The sequence below is a fragment of the Apis florea genome, unplaced genomic scaffold (assembly GCF_048593485.1).
Source record: "Apis florea isolate Af1SG1 unplaced genomic scaffold, ASM4859348v1 contig_3170_pilon, whole genome shotgun sequence".
Taxonomy (NCBI): Eukaryota; Metazoa; Arthropoda; class Insecta; order Hymenoptera; family Apidae; genus Apis; species Apis florea.
In genome coordinates this window covers 7,245,088-7,266,218 of record NW_028256714.1, presented here as the reverse complement: position 1 = coordinate 7,266,218, position 21,131 = coordinate 7,245,088, and the positions used below count along the sequence as shown (strand labels likewise).

General features: G+C 22.8%; 1 protein-coding gene across 2 annotated transcripts in view; it reads right to left on the bottom strand.

Annotated features, from left to right (window-relative positions):
• The window catches only part of foxo (forkhead box, sub-group O), a 303,094-nt gene that overhangs the window by 91,762 nt on the left and 190,201 nt on the right, over positions 1-21,131 (bottom strand). For both annotated transcript variants that reach the window (XM_003692893.4, XM_086910207.1), the window contains 4 exons: positions 16,219-16,334; positions 15,008-15,237; positions 10,923-11,246; positions 9,216-9,534 (listed from right to left, as the gene is read on the bottom strand). In XM_003692893.4, coding sequence (XP_003692941.2) covers positions 9,310-9,534; positions 10,923-11,246; positions 15,008-15,237; positions 16,219-16,334 — 895 coding nt within the window. In that variant the 3' untranslated portion in view covers positions 9,216-9,309. The remainder of the gene's footprint in view (positions 1-9,215; positions 9,535-10,922; positions 11,247-15,007; positions 15,238-16,218; positions 16,335-21,131) is intronic.

Genomic DNA, 21,131 nt, shown 5'->3' with positions numbered 1-21,131 from the left:
ATCGTGGTATACTATGTGCGATTTCTTTCCATGATTTGTTTACACTTCGCCGATCGTTGGACATTGAATGACACATGTAAAATTTCTCGAGAGATTCACGATTCACAATTCTGATATTCGAAAAATATTATTGGATATTTTTCGAATTGCGAAAATATTTAAACGATCCATCCAAATCGATATAACACATCAAACACTTTTATAAACATATAGAAATCTAAAGGCGACCGCTGTTGGAATAAAGGAGTCATTGAAAATATTATTGATGAGCACACATCTTTTTCACAAATTGACTTAAGATAGTAAAATATCTTTGTGAAAAATATATGTGTATTATAAAAAAAATTGTCACAATAATATTTTTATCACATTGTATAAAATTCTGTTATATGAAAGTTTATTGAATTTTTTTCTAACAAATGAAATAACCTCACGATTGATAATCAAATATTTTTTTAGAAAATATATTATTATATCTTTCGAAAAATTAGTAATGAATAGTGTTATATATAGTCATACAAATATCTCATTGATTTCAATGATCTTAAAATATATTGTCAGGGACAATATATTGAACAATTTTTTTTAATACATACATCAAAATCGTTGTTCAATTAATTTTTAAGATATCAAACAAAAATTTTTCAATATATATATATATATATTATAGATACAATTTATGGAAGTCAATTCCAACGACTTTAATCTTGAGAAAAAGTAATCTTAAAAAAATATTCTTAAGTAATTCTTAAAAATTTTAGTTATTCATTATTTGTTAAAAAATAATTAAGAAAAAGCATTTTAATAATATTATGCAGTTGTCAGATATCTTAAAGATTGAGATATTGGATTTGGGTCAGATTATAATTTAATTTTACGTTATAATTTTAATATATACGATCACATTTTTATCTAATTCGAATAATAGAAAAATGAAATGAACTTTTTATTTTATCATCCTTATTCTATCATTAAGTCATCTTTTATCAAATTGATATTGATTAAAATAGATTTCAAATGTTAGAAACTACAGGAATAACATAATGTAAAATTATAAATTGATGAAGTCGATTAAATTACCGTGTTATAAAATTTTATTTCATAATATAAACATTCGTTACATATTTATATTTGTTATAAATATAAAAATATATGTTCATTAGTTTAAGAGAATATTTCAATGACAAGGTCTCCGAAAAATTTTATGTCGATGATAAACTTTATCTCTGGCACTTAAGAATATTTATCTCTTTATTAATTTTAATTCTAATTTAAACTTATTCTTTAGATTAATTTCAACTTCGACTGCACGAGTTATTATTGATACGAAGAGTTTTTGCTACGTGGCCGATAAGTTGAGATAAGTCGGTAATTATATGGTTTTTAGAAACTATATATGTATATTATAAGTCTTCATTCTCAAATGGACTATCACTAATTTATAAAATTATACTAACAATAAATTATATATATTCAATTATATATACTAATATCAACTAATATACTATTTCTTGTTATTATGTATTTAAATATGTATATTCTGATACAATATTTTGGAATATTCTGGAAATTTCAAGAGATTTTGGATGATGAAAGGTCTATCCATATATCAAGTGAATATCAATATAATTCTTTATAATGCAAGTGTACTCTAAAATCAATCTTTTAAAAATGTTCCATGTTAACACTTTGTATAATAACATAATAATATATATCATGTATATTTGATAAGTTTGATATGTAATCATCATATTTCACTTCAAGTAATTTTCTTATTCAATTGTAATTTTAATATTCAATGATTTAATTTATTATATTATGTTTCATAATTCTATGTAAACAATAGTAAATAAATATTTTTATTTAGTCACTTTATATATTATCGTAGTTTAAATTGTAACGTAATTTAAATTTTGTAGATTATATAAAGATCGGTTAACTTCATATTTACTTAGTTAAACAGCCTATGAATTGTATTTTCTTTTACTCGAAAAGGATCTTAAAAATGTTCATTATAGATAATTAAACAAGGAAAATGATGAAATTTTAAATTTAGAATCGAAATATTTCAGTGAATGGAATAAAAAATCATATCACATGTTGGAAGAAATTTCTTATACAATTATTGAAAAATAAGCATACAATTCTGATATATAAAATATAAAAACACTTCATTAAAAGATTTAAAAAAATACTTTATAGAATCACTTTATGAAATTACAATAAACTTTCGACACTACAACATTCTTTATATCTAGGATTTATCTAATATTCACATAATATTCCTTAACTGTACTCGATTAAGCAGCGATTGAAGATTAAAAATGCAATATCTGAAGAAGATTGATTAATGCATATAATGTGAAAAAATTCTACGAATTTTTGTGCGCAATTGGTAATCCTCTGGCTACCGAGCTTCGAGTTCATCGAGAACCGAAATAAAGAGAGAGAGAGAGAGAGAGAGAGAGAGAGAGAGAGAGAGAGAGAGAGAGAGAGAGAGAGAGAGAGAGAGAGAGAGAGAGAGAGAGAGAGAGAGAGAGAGAGAGAGAGAGAGAGAGAGAGAGAGAGAGAGAGAGAGAGAAGAGAAAAAAGCCAACGAATCGTAATTCTGATTTGCGAATATTGAGCACTAATAAGTTGATTCGCGTTAATCGGGCTGGTTTTAAACGAGCTCACGTATAATTCCGGAAATCATGACATATTGGAAGCTTACGAGTCGACCGCTTTTTATCCGGGATACATACACTGATTGTACGTTGGAATTTGTTGCGATTTTGTTTTTGTAACTCTCCCGTGATTTTGTCGCGCGTAGAATGGAAATAAAGAAAACTCGAAAACGTGGAATCCAAGTGGAATCCGTTGACATACGTGAAATAGGAAAAAATTCTTTCTTTTTTTTTTCTTTTTTTTTTTTAAATAATACGCTCTGAAAAAATGTTCTATTATTGTTTTTGATTGACTTAGAAAACGACAAAAACGTCAAATACAACGTTTGAATTTTAAGTTTCCTAAGAAAATATGTATATCATAGCTTGATATCGATAACTCAATCGTAAAGTTTAAACAGGAGATTTTTTAAAAATTTACATTTTTGAAAATACTAAATATAGATTTTATTAATTATTATGGTTTTTGAAAAATTTATATAAAAATAGAAATGTAATGTGGATCTTATATTTATAGATAATAGAGGCAAATTTGAAATTATTGCAAAACAGTGATATAATTATTTCAATTTTCAATTTAAAAAATTTATAGTATTTAAAAAATCTAACTTTTTATAGTATTATTTTTTACGTGATAAATAAATTGTATATTTGAAAACGAAACATGATTTTAAATCGTTTTGTTAAAATTTTTCTCCCAAATTTATATCATACGTATATATCATTGTTATGATATATATTATGATATTACAATATCTTCTATCTCTCTTTACTTATATACTATTACAAATTATAAAAAGATTTTAATTTTAATTTTATTTGAAAAAAATCAATAAAAAAAGACGGAAAAAAATAAAATTAGGTATTAATAAGCAAATAAAATGCTTAATACATATTCTTCAGAATTCTGGAAAAACTAATTTAATAATGGGAAGACAAAAAATCCCTTTAAATTACATTTTTGACATAAAAATATGAAAAAATATTAATATAAATTATATACATCAAAAAATTAAAAAATTGTTGTTAGATTAAGCAGCGAATATTTTGAACTTTCCAATTTTTGCATACCGTAATATAACTAAGTATCGCGTTATAAATCGTAGAATTTCGAACAGTCTCACATCGATGACATCTTCCGTATCGGACATGCATCCTGTAACTTCTTTCATAAGATTGTCCAAACTGTCGTCCATCCTTCCATAAAAGACATTTTATCTCATTTTCAGAAAAGCAACGCGGAGAAAAAGAAGAAGAAGAAAAAGAAAGAAAATTTTTCACAAAAAGAAGAAGAACTCGGATCGACATGAAAAAGAAGATTCGCAGTTGACGACAAAGATTATACAGTAATAGAGATTTCAAATTGATAGCAGAAAAAACAGAGTTTAAATCAAAATATTCAAATAATAATTGCAAAGAATGACATTATACATATATAGTTTAAATAAAGAAATATAATTCAACACTGACTACAGTTATTTCAATGATCTGCATGATCTATTGAATGTAATTTAAAAAAAATTATTAAAAATTTTATATCGAGTTTGAAAATGCGATTTTAATAAGTAATTGGAAAGAAATAATATTCATTTTCCAAATCACTAAAAATACATTTTGTCTCTTAGAAGCAAAATTATAGACGATGAATGACGAAAATAAAAAATTAATATCTAATAATGTATCGAAATTAATTAGCAAGGCTTATGGTAATCAATAATGCTGTTTGCATTTCCAACGTTACTGTCGGTTTTAAAAACAATGAAAATATAATTCAAATGTCATTCCATAATATTTTTCTACACGATTAACATTGGATTAATAAAATTTGATAGGACATAGAAAAGGAAATGTTCGCAGTGACACGTCAAATTATTATTTCAACGAACGTACCAATGATAACTTCGCAATGAGTTTTGTCGAAGAATTTTAAATCTGAACTAGAGATTATAAATAGAAAAAACATTTTCTCCAATTTTTAAAAAAAATATATCCTCTCATCGTTTCTGATTTAAAGTTAATGGTTAAAAAAAAAAACGAAAAACTTATATAATCGAAATTTGTTTAAAAAACACAGAGAATAATTTAAAATTTTGTCAAGATTCAATGATTCAAAATATAAATCAAGAATCACAGAATATTTATTGTATGATTATTCTAAAAGATTATTGTAAACTTCCTTGAAATCATCAGATTTAAATTCGTCAGATAAAAATATATAAAACAAATAGAAAATTTTTGATAATAGATTTAAGATTTAATAGAAAATACATTATACAGGATTGAATGCTTTCAAAATATTATATTTAATATTTGCTTAGATATTTGAAAGTCATTAAAAGGATATTTTAACAAGGTATCATTATAATATTATTATAATAATTTTTATTACTACAATAATATTATTTTTGTAGACAACATAATGATTTGTGTTTAATGTCCTAATATATTTTTTATTAATCATTGTACATTTACATTATATTAGATTTTTCGTACCAACACATATAGAATATTCTTTTTTAAATCAATCTTTTCGAATATCTGAAAACTATTGATGATAAAAAAATATTTTATATCATATTTTTTTCTTTTATCATCTTTTTATCTTCTTTATCATCTTATATTATCTCTTTGTCTTATATATATATGGGTTAAAATATATTTTAAACTAAAAATTTTTCAACATAAATAGTTTAGTATTTTTTTTTACTTTTTTTGCAGAAAGTAATGAACCGTTTCGAATAGTGCAATAAAAATTATTATAATTTCCTTAAGAAATTGTTCTTCATATGATCTCTATAACGAAATTAATCATACGAAATTTATGTTCTCTGAAACTATTTAACTTTTGTTTGAAATATTTTTTTGTATCGTTAACAATTTGGCAGATATTCGAGTAAATCTATTTAAATGGGACACCCTATATATTACGTATATTATAATGACCGCCATTTTTTTTTTTGAAGTTATATATTGCCATTCTTTGAAATATTTAGTTCGCTTATAATTACTAATTTAGTCGTACAATTTAGTAGTATCTTTTCAGATATAATTACCTTGTAATACCTTTTTAATAGCTTTTTCAATAGTATTATGAGAATGTTAAATTCTTGAGCTTTGTCCTTGATATAGATTATACAATGAAACGGGGAAAGATAGTAATGAAATGCTTTTGAGAATTAATGATAAAAAGATTTTAATGTAGGAAAGAGTTAAAAAAGAGATTTTAAGACACAACTCCAATAATAAGTAAAGATATGTAACGTAGGGTATCTTTAGAGCTAACATAACTTGTTAAATGAAATCTACCTGTAGGAAGGAAAGGAAGAGAAAAAAAAAAGAGAGAGAAAGAAAGAAAATGAAGTTTCCAATAATAGTAAATGTAATACATAAATGAATCTACGTTATTATTTCGATTGTAAAAACGTATTTTTCTGTTCTTTAACTGTTCCCTCTGTCTGGAAAAATATTTTGATGTATAAAATAAATAGAATAAATATACAATATACATTCTACAACACATTCGACCAAATAGAAAGGTTTTATCTTTCTTGTACGAATCAGAATATTTTTATATCGGGCTGGATTGATATCAGCTTTTGGCAACCAGTGGTGAAATAACACGCTACTTCTTTACACGGAATCATATTAATACTTCCGACACTTCCACAATTTTTTCCATGTAGAAATATTATTTTCTCTTGATTTCAGATCGACCCTTTTTTGTACCGGTTATTTTTGCTTTAACGCTTGCGACTTATTACGTTGTAAAGAATTAGAGAAAAATTTATCATGTGATTTAAAGAATTTAGAGAAAATGATTTTATTACCATAATTCGAAAAATATATACTAAAATATTCATAAAATATTTGTTTCTTAATATGTAATATTAATAATTTAACATTTAATATGCATATCTCTTTTTTACACTATAAGAAAATGTTTGTTAAAACTTAATATTCCATTATACATCTCTCTTTTGGCACAGTTTTTTTTTCTACACGATATTTTTGTTGTGTACACGATTCATTTTTACACGATTTTCTTTAATATCATTTTATTTATTTTTACATAGATTTTTAACATGTTTTTTTATTTTTATCTGATTTTTTTTTTTAATACGTTTATTTTAATAAAGTTGCGAAAGCAAACTAATTAGTTCGCAAGAAATATTCTGAAAATCTTTGCGCATCCTGTATGAATATTTCAAATTCATATTTTCTTCAATATACTGAATAATACAGTTGCGTTTATTTTTTAATTCTCCTAAAACATGTATAATAAGTATATTTGGATCTCTTTTTATTCGATATTTTTTACACAATTTCCAGTCATATAAATAAAATGTTTTCACTCAATGCATTTCTATATTTTAAATTGCTTTTTGCATAGTTTGCTTTGATATAAAACAAATTTTATATTTTATTGCGAGTCAATTGTTATGTAATTTTTTTATACATTATACATCGCGTGACTCAAGTAATCAGTACTTAATCGTTCATATTTTTTGTATATATATTTACATATTTTTGGTAAATAAATTAATATTCGGTATTTAATTAATTCAGTTTAATAATTATTAATATCAATAGAAATTATCTAATATCATAAGGATTATTTCATAGATATAAATATAAATACAAATTTTTAATGGTTATTTAATATTGTGTGATATATAACTCTTATCATGAAATTCAAAAAAAAAAAATATTTGAAAATAAAAAAAATAAGTAGTTTTAAAAAAAAATTGTATATTCGTAACAATTTTGACGATATAATAATGAAGATCGTGTAATAAAACAGAATTGAAATAAGAATCGATCTTGGTGTGCCATTTTAGAGCGCACATCTCTAAAAATTCTTACACTCTATACGATATATCTATATGATATAATTTTCATTCTTTTTCGTGATCAGTGCAATATTTCAAATTTTTTTATATCTTTCTTAATGTTCTTTTTTTAATAATATAGAAGAAAATTAACAGTTAATATCTTTTTTTCTACAAATTTAATAATTTATTGATTTTACATGTAAAATGAATAAAAAAAAAATGATAAAACAGAAACAGAAAATAAATTTCTGATATTTTGTTATTTAAGAATAGAAAGATTTCTTATGTATTTTTTGTGTGTTGAATCCAACCATTTATAAAAATATTCCAAAGAAAGTAAATTCTTTTTTCAATACTTTTATTAATCGTATCATATAATATTATTTCTTTCTTTGAAATAGTTTCGTAAATATAGTAAAAATGAATAAAATACTTTTTATTTATTTATCTTCTAAATTTAACACAATAAGCAATTTTTAAATTTTAATTCAGCATAGAAAAATATGTAGAAAATTTTCAAAGAAGAAAATTTCAAAAAAGACACTTTTTTTTTTAATATCTATTTTACCATTTTTTTAATATAAAATTTAAAAAAAAATAACTGCAATTAATTTTCTACAATATTAAAAATCTATCTATATATAAAATTTAAACATTTACATTATATTAATCTTAAAAATTACAGCGTGTCTTATTTTATTCGGCAATATATGTGATTTTGGTGATCACTCTTTTGTGATATAAAATAATAGATTTACAAGCAATTGTGTGTTATATGTTTTACATTTATGAAATAAAAAATAGAATGTAAAATCACTATCTTTGGATTATATAGCAAAGTAATCACTACAGAAAATTATATTCAAAAAAAGAATTATGTATGTTAAACAGAAAACAATTATATGAATTATGTTCTAGTTGTCAGAACAAAAAAACACATGGATTTCAATCTTTCGAATAATTAGTTATTATTATTCGAGAACATATAAGAAAATGTGAAGCTTCGAACATTAAATGTTCGATCGTTATTATATGTATATTAAGGTGCTTTAAGGAAAGAAAGCGTAGCTCGAGATCGTAAATTTCACTGTATTTACAAACTAATAGGATAACAGAATCATTTGCTATCGACCTGAATATTGTTAAATGATGATACATACAAGATGTTTTATCTTTTTGATCAAAGCACGAATCAAATCATCAAGAAACATGTAATACTTCATCTCTAGACTGCAGATGTTTACGCAAAATACAAATTTTGTGAGAAAAAAGTAGTGTTTACATAGACATGTACTATATTCTTCAAATATTATAATATACATAATATATTTTTCTATATACATTCTGCAGATTTTTGTAAATTTAAATTTTGCACAAAGATCCACAATCTACTCATCACTTATGACCATCTTAAAATATCATCTTTACTAACACTAAACGATTTTCATATTAATGCTTTTACTCAATCGATCAGAAGAGATAGTGAATTAAAGATAATCCATATTATTATTACATTCACGAAATTATTTTATCGACCAATATATTCGAACAAATAAGGTATAACTCAATATGCATCAAATAATAAACGCGGAAGAAATAGAAAATCACGACGATATTAAGATTTTCGAAATACAAATTAACCTTTGTATTTGACAATGTATCATAAGAGAATCGATGGTAAAGTAATTCGTTTAAAGGTAAATCATGTTTGACTCACCGATGAACTGTCCCTCAAACTGGAAGTCTTCTTGTCTGTCTAGTACCATCGATAACAAGGACGACGAGGATGTCGAGGGCAGTGGGGCCCACTGCTAATGAACCCAAGAGGGGGGTGCGGCAGGAGTGGCCGCGTTGGTGCTCACGTAAACACCTGCGGTCGCGTTTCCGGTCGTCGTCGTGCCTATCACGTTGTTCTGCGAAACGGCGCCGTTCTGACCGACGTTATTGTCGCTTACTTGGATCGCAGCCGTACCCATTACACTCTGTTGGAAGTTGAAATCTAACGTACCATCCATCGACAACTCGTGTTTGATCACCTGAAATTATGTTTTTTGCTCTGAATCACTGGTGAATATTTGTGTGGCTTTGTTATGCTCGACGAAGTGATACATAACAAAATTGACGCTAGTCCAATTTCAATTATAAAACCCGTAAATTTATGATTTCAGTAGAGGCGATTCTCTAAATAAATACGAATACGATATGGTTCCTTATATTTGTAAATAGAAAGACAAATTGTTATTAAAGGAACGATTATTTTTTCTTGTAATATTCATTTCTTTTGACTGCTAGATCATAAGTTTTTCTTTTTAATAAGTATATAAATAATTATTAAATTCTTTTTATAATTTTTATAATGATATTCTGATAGTAAAATTTTTATAATGATCACTTGAAAATGTTTCTTTATAAATATTCAATTAGATACTATGGATACTGATGAATTTTTAATTTTTAATTATTTCTAACTATTATTATTCAATTTTTGTATTTAATTTTAATTCGAGTATATATAACTTTTTTGATTTTTTAAGCATCTTCTATTGAAATTTTTACTGTATCGTATATCTATTGTACGTTAGTATTTATAAAATTTTATTAAAAAATAAAAATAAAAAAGCAACGTCATATATTTTCATAATTTCCGAACTTTTTAATTATTTCATATATTTTTTTCAAAAATTAAAATTATACTTTTTTTATTACTATTTTGCAATATGATAATAAGTCACAATCAAGATTCGTTTGGCTAAAACGCAAAAAATATTATAGACATATACAATAATAGTTTTAATTTATAAATGCAAATTACTTTTAAATTATGTATTTATAAAAAAATAGTTCAGATAAGAAGTGAATAATTATTATATTTATTCATATATTAGTATAAGTTATACAAACAAATATGTAGAGAAAAATGTATGGAGAAGATATATGTTGTTTTAAATGAAATTGTATAATTTTCAATACGTTAATGCGATTCGTTATTCTATACAAAATTCATATCATAAGCTATTCGTATCGAAAAACCACTAATTTAGAAAATATTGTAAATTGAAGTTTGTAAAGCTTACTGTATGAAAGACAAGAAGAACATGTTCCTTGATCTTCATAATGAAAGTTTTGTAAAAATTCTTATAAAATCATTTCTTATATAAACTATTTGTTTATACAATCCATAATTTATGAATAATTTGTAATTTAAAATCAGATATTAAAGTAGATAATCAAATATTAGGAGTTTGGAAAAATTTAGTACAACAGTTATAACAATTTATATAATAGTATTCTTTTGAATAAAATTCAAATGCCAGAATATTTTTCTATCTGGAAAAAGATTTATAAATTTATGAGTGATTCTTCTATGATACGTTTAATTATTCTAAATGTATTAAAACAAAAATATAAAAAGAACAGAACGTACCTCTTCTACGTTACAATCAAATCCACCGTGCAGCGATTCGATGTTAATATTTAAATCATCAAGGAGCGTTGAATTGTTCAGGGCTCCCATCAATTGGCCCATCATAGTGCTTGGTGTGGGATCACATGGTGTAGATGTTTGTGATGAACTGGAGTCTGTTACTCCCGTTTGTGATTGCTGTTGTCGTTGCGGTAGTTGTTGTTGCTGACATTGTTGCGTCTGCATCATGTATTGAAGAGTTTGCTGCTGATTACTTCCTAACGTTGTGGGGCTTGGTTCACTTTGCTGGTATGATGGCGACATTCCAGCCACTGGACTCAAATTCTAATAATTTTTAAGGATACAATGATTGAAGTAAAACAATTGAAAAATAAACTTAAATTATTGATCGATATAGATGATCAGAACGAGAAAGGAAAATTTAATTGCAAAAAAAAAAACAATATTTTTTTAAATTTATTTTTTACTTCATTAAATTGAGAATATTAAATTTGCATTTCTCATGGATAAAAGAGATTGCAATTAAATAATTAGGTTTTAATGTAATCAATATTTATTCCAAAATTTCAGATAAAAGTTAAGAATTAAATATCTATAGAAATGATCATTTTGTAAAATAAACTGTTTCTTATCACGAGAGAGATTCATTTTCGCAATATTTTTAAATAAACCTTATGATCGCAATAATTCTTTCAGCGAGATCGAATTAAATCGAATTGTTTGAGGAAAATCACGGTATTGCGAGGTATAAATAATGATATTCAATTGATCTCAAAAATTTAAAAAAAAAAATATTAAAAGTTTAATTTTTTCGAGAATACTATCATACATTAGTTTCTATGATGCCGTGTCATCGTATAATCTATATAAGTACTTGATTATTTCATTATAGATATAAGTTACAATGTAATTCTTTGAAAGAAGATAAGAAAGAAGATCTCTAAACATAAATTTAAATAATCAAGCAAACGTAACGTAATTACCAAACATATTTTCAAAATCTCTAATTTATGATCGAAAGAATTTATTTTTTATTTCAGAATAGAAACAAAAGAATAAGTTAGGTTATTGCTAAAATTGAAAAATTACTGCTCAATTACGAATGATTTCATTTCTATTGAATGTTCATCATTCAATTCTATATAAAAAATTTTATATTAATTAATAGAATAATTAATTGCATAAAGACAAATAAAATAATCTAATGGAAACTTTTGACTGCAAACTAGAATATTTACAATTACTAATTGGCAAAATTCGATCAAAAATAATTTTTTTTTAAGAAAGAAATTTTAAAGAGCGAAGTTCAAGTAATCTAAAGAATTAACCCTCACTATTCAATTAAGACGAACAGTAGGAGGATAACTAAATATAAAACTCTCGTATCCGCAGAGAATTGGTTCTAATTGGATCTTTCGCACACCAATATCAGATAATAGCATTATTTACTATTGCTATATATATATATATATATATTTATATTTATATTATATTACATGCTGTATTATTTATGATAATATTTTATTTTTTTTTTATATGACGTTTTAATTATATCATTATAGTTTTATTATAAATATTATCAAATTCTCGTGATTATGAAAAGTTACTATAGACAGATTAGAAATTTTTGCGGATATTGAATTCACATATGAGAATTCGTAAAAAAGATAATATCGAAAACTATCTGAAATTATTTAATTAATTAATTATTTTTTTAAACTTTATATTATACTTCATAACTTTTTTATTGATCATCAACATCTTATACGAATTGTATAAAAAAACCATCTTGTTGAATGTTAATTTAAATTATCTAAAAATAACTTATTTAATAATAAAAATACGCAATTCGATGCAACATCTTCATAATAATATTACAGAGTAGATTTATCGATATATTAAATTCATTAATCAATATATCATATGATAATAATTATAATCTCAACTTTAATTATTAAATAATGAACTGTAGTTATTTATAAATAATCATTTTAATCTTAAAAATCAAAAAATTAAATTATTTCAAAATTAAGTAGGATTAATAAAAATCAATAAAAAAGTAATAAAATTTCGACTGTTAATTGAACATTAATACAATACATTAGACAAATAATAAAGAAAATTAATTAAAAATATCGAATAAAATTATTTAAATTATCAAATAAAAATAAGCTCGAAGATTACTTAATTTCTAAATTCCAATATGGCTTTCGTCATTTGAGATTTCTCTTTATGTACTTATCTATCTAATCGGCTCTGAAACTGACATATGCGATCCTTTGATTAATTATTTAACACATACTACATATCTAACATGCTTTAATATAGAAAAGATCTATGATTTGATAATTCTAAAAATATGGATTCAATGGCAATAAAAATCATTCAAGCTGAATTTAATTCTCTTTTTTTTTTTTTTTTAAATTATAATAGAAAATACCTCAAGATTTAGTGCTAAATGTGATTTTATCTTTTATAATTATATATGACTAACATCGAACTTAATCAAAGATTTTCTTTTTACTGACAATTTAATAATATCATGTAGACGAAAAACTCATTGTTATTCAAACATTACTGCAAAACATGCTAAACAATTTGCACATATATTTCTAAACATAACACAAAAGTATATGTCTTCATTCTGAGAATCATTATATGTGATACTAATAAATGAATACAATACAAGCTATATTCTTATAGATAATAATTCAAATTGAAAGATAATTTAAAGGTAATATTTAAGCTATTCGACAAAGAATGACTCGTTATATACTTATATATATTGTTTGTAACTATATGTAATCTAAATACATAATTAATAATAAATAATTAAATAATAAAATAATAAAAATAGAAAAAATAAAAGAATAATTACTTTTTTGTTTGAATTTTATAAATAAAAATTATTTTATTTTTAATATGATAAATTTTATGTTTTATACGACTCGAATATAATTAAAAAATATTTTAAATAATATTCTATATCAATATAAAGAAAATGAAATGAAAAATTCGAATGCTTAAATCTTTTGAATACAAAAATTAATTAAAATAGAAGAACGATATTTCAAATGATGTTCGGAATCACATATTTAATTTCTGAGATAATTTATAACATATAACTTGTTGAATTTTTTTTAAAGTCGCATTTTTCGATTTAATGAGTATGTAGAAAAGGATTAAGAGGTCGAGAAAAAATATAATATAATATGTAGGTCTCCAACAATAGAGTTGAAGAATATAATCTAACATAATTTTCCTCGAAATACAAACTATGTCATTTCAAAATAATTACGTAATGAATTATGCGATCGTATTCAATATTTGTCAAATCCAAACAAGAAGAACAAAACAATATAAATAGCAAATTCATTTTCAATTTGTCTTGAAAATATAATAAAATCTATTCCATTTTTCGATATTTCTATTCTAAAAATATATCAAAAAAGGATTTAAAATAGAAATGAATTTTTAGATTTACGAAACTTCAAAATTTTGAAAAGTGAACTACTTTCGAAACTTCAGAATATTTTCCTTTTTTCTTTTTCAAAAAATATATATTTTGGTGAAGAATTAAAATTTTTAAAATTTTTTAAACTCAATTTATAATCAATCAATAGTTTTAATTATTAGATAGAAATTTAATTTCTATGCAACCTATCTTTATATTTATCTTGATTTCAAGAGTTTCAAATTATAAAAGCAACAAAAAGTTTTGTGATTCGAAATTATTTGAATTTTGAAGAATTTCGAGATTTTATAACTCACTCCTAATCCAAATAAAAAACAATACTCTCGAAAACTATGTTCTAAAAATCTTACAAAAAAAAAGTTGCACTATATACATTCAAGAATGTCGAAAAAACTATACAAAAAATTCCGAGAAAACAAAAATTTATGTTCTTCATTCTCTTTGTTGACAAAAAATTTTTAAATAACCAAATCTGTTATCTTTTCATAAACTGTTAAAACTAAGCTTTTTCTTACTTATTCCTAAGTTTTGTTTTCGTTCCTTTTCAGTCGAATGTTATATCGAAATATTATAGTCGAGTAGCTTGTCCTTTAAATGTTCTTCCACTCACCATTTGACAGGCACACGGCTGCAAACCGTGAATTGGGCATCTTTGTTGATTAGCTGATTGAGGAGTTGGCTGCAGAGCGAAGGAGGACGATCCTGACGATAGACTATTGCTCCTCTGATATTGGGATTCGTAATAAGAAGGTGGTGGTCCTGTGTGATGCTGGTGGCTCGGTTGTGTCGTATGATACATTTGATAGGATTCCAATTTCATCGTTTCTGCGAGGCTACCAGCTACAGTTGTATTCAACGAAAAGAAGATATGTTAACTAAATGTCTTTTATTGTTTTTTATTTGTGCGTACGTTTCATGCTGCGCCTTTTTAGCTTTGATTCGAAGCAACACTGGAAGTTTTAATAACCTTTGATCGTTTGAAAATATTTTTCTATGATTTAAATAAAATATAACTATTTTTGATAAAAATTCGTAAATCTGATTCTTGATAAAATTATCGATGAACGTTCATAAAATTTGTAAAATACATTTATTCTTCTTTTTATTGGAATTTATGTCATAATTTATTACTTATATTTTTGTGTTTTATTCTGAAAAAAATATCCATTGCGAACTATGATAAAATAATTATTCAAATAGAAATTAAATTTTTCGAATTCGAAACCAGTTACATAATTTGAACTTTATAACTAAAAAAAAAATATCAGATTTTATGAATACAATTGAATTTCATTATAAAAAATTTTGTTATATTGAATTTTACTTATTGTTAGATTTATATTATATTTGATTACTTATTAATAATTTTACCACATCTTTTTAGCGTATTAATGTAATAGTATAGGTACTTACTTAAGGTAAATACTTAAGTCAAATGGTAACAAAATTTTTAAAAAATCTAAATGTTACAGTATAAAATTGATTATTTAATAATTTTAAGCAATCTAAACTTGAAGCAATTGAATTTGAAACTTTTATATAATAATAAAAAAAGCATAATTTACTAGAATTATAATTGAAGTATCGGAATTTTCTTTGTAATTGTCTCTAAGAAGATAGAGCTTAGCCGTTCGCTTCGTGTAGCTTAAACTTTTGAAATTTCAGAATCAGTCATGCGCATATATTAAGAATGCGACGAAATAGAGAAGTAAAAAAAAAAAAAAAAAAAAAAAAAAGAAAAAGAAAAAAAATATGTTACAAAATAAACAATAAACGCTGGTGAAAGAAAAAGAAAGACATACATGAAATCATAGTGCGTACCTAATTGTTCTGGACTATATGAGAGTGTGTATGTTGGTGTCCATTCCGGTTTCCTAGGAATCGCCGTGATTGGACTTAATCGACCACAGGATGAGGCATTGCTCGAAGCTCGAGGACTCGAATAAAAATTGGTTCAAATGTATTTTAAATGTGCAGATATTTAAATACAAACTATGTATACGAAAGAGATAATGGTAAAAGATAGAAAAATAGTGGCTATGAATTATAGGAAAAATCTGTACAAGTTATATGCAAATGTCAAAAATGTTAGCTCAAGTGAAAAGCTTAATATGGAATATTTCACAAGGAAGAAGTTATGAAGAAAAAAAAATGTTTTTAAAAAAATTAATACAAAATTTAATATTGGAAAAGATACACTATGTAATATGTAATTATGTAATATCCTTCTTTATATGATTTATATGATTTATACACGAATATACACTTTGTTGAACATGAAATTAAAAGAGATTATTACAGACATTGCACAATTGGAACCAATTTCTGAGAGCTGACTATAATCAGCGTTATCTACAACTAATTAAATGAAATGCTATAATCGTATCCACAAGTCACTGTATGGATGCTGTCTGAAGGTAAATTAGAAATAAAAGATTAAAGTAGTTTTTCTGTACATGAATATGTAGAAGTCATATAAAAATGATCTTTACCTTTTTAAAATCATATAATTTTTAATGTGCTAATAGATGTTGTTAGTCATTTTCTAAGAAAAAGTATTTATAAACTATTTATATCAAAAAATTATTAGTTTAGAAGATACAGTAAAGCTTTTATATCCATTATATCCATAACAGGAATATAAATTTTTCAGATAAGGAAATAGATTAAATTAATCTAAGATTATTCCAATTGATATTAGACAAATTATTTTTGATATTAAATCATCATCATCATCATTATTTTTGATATTAAAATAATTTTATTTTAATTTATTTTATTTTATTAATTTAATAAAATATTATCAATATTGTCATATTGTTTCTACGTTTTAGAAAATTCTATATTTGCTTAGACATTAAATCATACAAGTTTTTCAATATAATATAAATAAGTAATAAATAATTCTTGAATTAAAAATTTCTATATCAATATTCTTATTAAAAATGTTTCTTTATAAATTCTTTTTTTTTTTTTTTGGTATTTTGAATTTTGTTAATCGTACCATTTCTAGTTATTATTTTCTTAAATATTTAATATTTATCATTAATCTTTCATTTAATTTTAAAATTTCTTCCATTAATTCTAGCATTTGAGAAATTTTTATTTATATGCTACACGTTATAACAAAATATTATATTTATTAAAAAATAAGAGGAATATTGATGCAATATTTGATATATAAATAACATAGACATATAACAAGTATTTGTTGTTTCAAGATTGTACTGTTATTAGAATAGAATTTGGATATGAGGCTTTACTATATTATATATTAATTTAAAATCTTTTAAACTTGATGCATGTAGAACAAAAAGCATGCAAAACAATTAAATAATTTATATTATTTCTTCATCTTCCATATTAAGTTTTTTTAAATTACAGTACAAGTTAAATGTTTTCTAAGCTAATGAGATTTTTTTTTTATATAAATAACTTGCAGGAAATAATGAGTTACATCCATTAGTGTATTAAAATAATTGTGTATGTCATCATCGTATGATGATCTATTAATATCGTATAATACATTTCTTTTTATCAAATAACTTTTATAAAAATAAACTTCAATCTCTTGTGAAATGTTCCACTTTTTTTTTAATTAAACGTAAGATATTGTAGATTTTGAACCTATTGAACCTTTTTATTTATGAAAAATTGTATAATCGTAATAGACATAAAATAACAAAAATATGATTGAAAAGTTGAAATATAATATTTTAATTAACAATGTCATGAAGACATTTTATAAATAAAATAAATTCAATAATTGACAGAAGTGTATATATTTTTTATGACAAATATCACTGTCGAGAAATATCTCAATATAATAAACGGAAAATAATTTTTTTTAAACGATTACCGAATTTTTTGCATTAGTTATATTTTTGTACAGGTTTCTTCTATATTCTAAATGTACATTCTATGATGTATATATTCTGCAAGACTATTATTAAATGCAAGTAGAAGCACGTCATGCGTACGATTAGGTATATAGTACAAAAGCGTATATATAAAATTTTTGCAAATAGCGCGTATCGAAGCTATTACTTTTACTACCTATTATAATAAAAGAAATGTACATTTAATATCCGTGAATTTAAAATAATTTTATAAAAATTTTTCTCATAGTAACGAACAATTATGATTTTAAAGATCACAGAATGTATTTATCTCTATAGTATTATATTATGCTATTATACTATGCTAAATTTAAATATAGGTATCTTATATATAAAGGTGTAATTAAAAGTGTGTCTAATAAAATGGCGTTAACCTTTCAAATGAATCAATTTTGATACGATTATGTAAATGTTAATTTAAATTTGAAAACATAATTAAGAAATAATTTTTAATATCAATTTTGATAATAATTCTGTATTCAATCATATATATATATATATATATACTTTTTAATTGGATTAATTTTTAAATTTATTATTTTTTTTATATAATATTACAATGTACATTGAAGAAGAATTATTTAAGATTAATTTAAATTATTTGCAAAATTAAAAATTAATATATTTTCTTTTTCCACATTCGATAAAATTTATTTTATTATTTTTAAATGAAGATATTATGACAATGGATAATATTATAGCTCTATCATTTTAAAATGAATACTAAAAAAAAAAAAAAATATTCAAGTTGACCTAAATAATTATCGTTAAATGACTATAATTATATTGTTTCAAGGTAATTTGCATAATAATCAAGTATAATATAATATTAGGGTTTGGTCAGAATATCGAAACCTTGAAACATTTCGAAATTTAAAACATTTTTTTAAAAATTTTTTTTTTTTAAATTTAATAGGAAATATTTTTCTGTTTTTATGATTTGAAGCTTTTGAAAATCAAAAAAAATTAAATTTTCGAAAGAAATAAATAGTTATAAGGATAGTTAAAAAAAATACTATTACTAATTGGCTAATTATGAGTTTATAAGTTTAAAAAATTTTAGAAATTAAGTTTATTAAAAAATTTTAATTCTTGATAAAACATATACTTTGAAAAAAAATATTCAGGGTTCCGAGACATTCGAATTTTAGATTCAAATTTTCTGAATGTAAAAATTATATCTCGTCTCTATATTATAACATGTATTTGTTATATAAAATAATATTTTATAAATAAACATAGCACGTATTTCATGCGAATGTATTTACTTTTAATAAATTTTTGATTGAATTGATTTTGACGGAAATAGGTAGATAATTAAAAATAGAACGAATCGTGAAATAACAATTCTTTTTTTTTTTCAAAATAACCGCACAATATAATATTATAAAATTAATAAATGCAGTTTTATAATAAAAAAGAAAAAGAAATGCTAATAAGAATTATAATCGTTTTAAAAATTGAACAATAAATAAAATATCTTATTACACGATAAAAAATTTACTTCGTTGAACGGCAATACAATTCGTTTAATTCGAATAAGCAATTTTATTTTAAATTTTATAAATTGATTTTGCACAGTTATACGTACACACATATCTTGAAACAATTTTAAAATATATTGTTAATCAAATACACAAATTTCGCTAAAAAAGAAAATTGTTTCATATATAAACCATTATATTCTGCATAATTATAAAATTTCGTTAAAAAAAAAAAAGAAATATTTATTTTTTAATTTTTTAAACAAATTCTTTATTTTTAATGAAATTTTATGAGTAATAAAGCATAAATAATAATAAGTTATATATAGACTAATTTTTTTCTGACCGAATATTATTTTCAACAGGTGAAATCAATATATTTTTCGTTTTTTAAATGTTTTAAATAATTTTTTAATGTAAGATATAATAAAATTTTAATATTATTTAATATTAAATAATAATATAATTAGATAAATTAAATATAAAATTTAATAATTTCATTCAAATTTTATTATTATTGTAAAAAAAAATTATAACGCAAAATATAAAAATATATTGAAACTTCAAGAGTTGATTTCACCTTTTAAGGAAATTTTTAATCGACAAAAACATTGCTCCATCTATTACGTTTTAACATAAACTTTCATTCAAATAAATATTTTCGGGTTAAATGATTTCTTTCTAAAATATTGTTCAAATACTTTTTGTGATATTATACTTTGAAATAATATTGGTAAAATTTAAATATATAAAATTTTCATATTCCTTTTGATTATCAGTTTTTTAATAATTCTGTGATAATTTAAATTATAAATACAATTTTAAATTAATAATTTATGAAATGTTTATATAATTATCTTTCGTCTGTACATAATATATATATATATATATATATATATATATATATATATATATATATACATATTAAAATCAAATCAAAATTCACAATGACAAATCTTAAACGGAATGATTTTCTAAATTCGTATTATCGTATTCAATTGAAAGGTTAACAAATTACTACTTGGCTAGAAAAAATACAGTAATTAAAATTTCTATTATTATTATTTTATCAAATAAAATAGTAATTAATGTTAATTATTTTGAAAATATAATTATAATATAACAGAGAAGATTAAAATAAAAAATAAATGAAGAATAATAAAAAACAGACTAACAAAATTCAGAAATAAAGAAATTTATTTTATTTTTGTTAAATATAAGATACTTATTGTAGAACTACGATGAAATTTCCATAAAAACGATCTCTCTCTTTTTCTCTCTCTTTTTCTTTCTCTCTATTAAATTTATTTATTAAAAAAAAGTAAATTTATAATATTAATAATTTTTACTA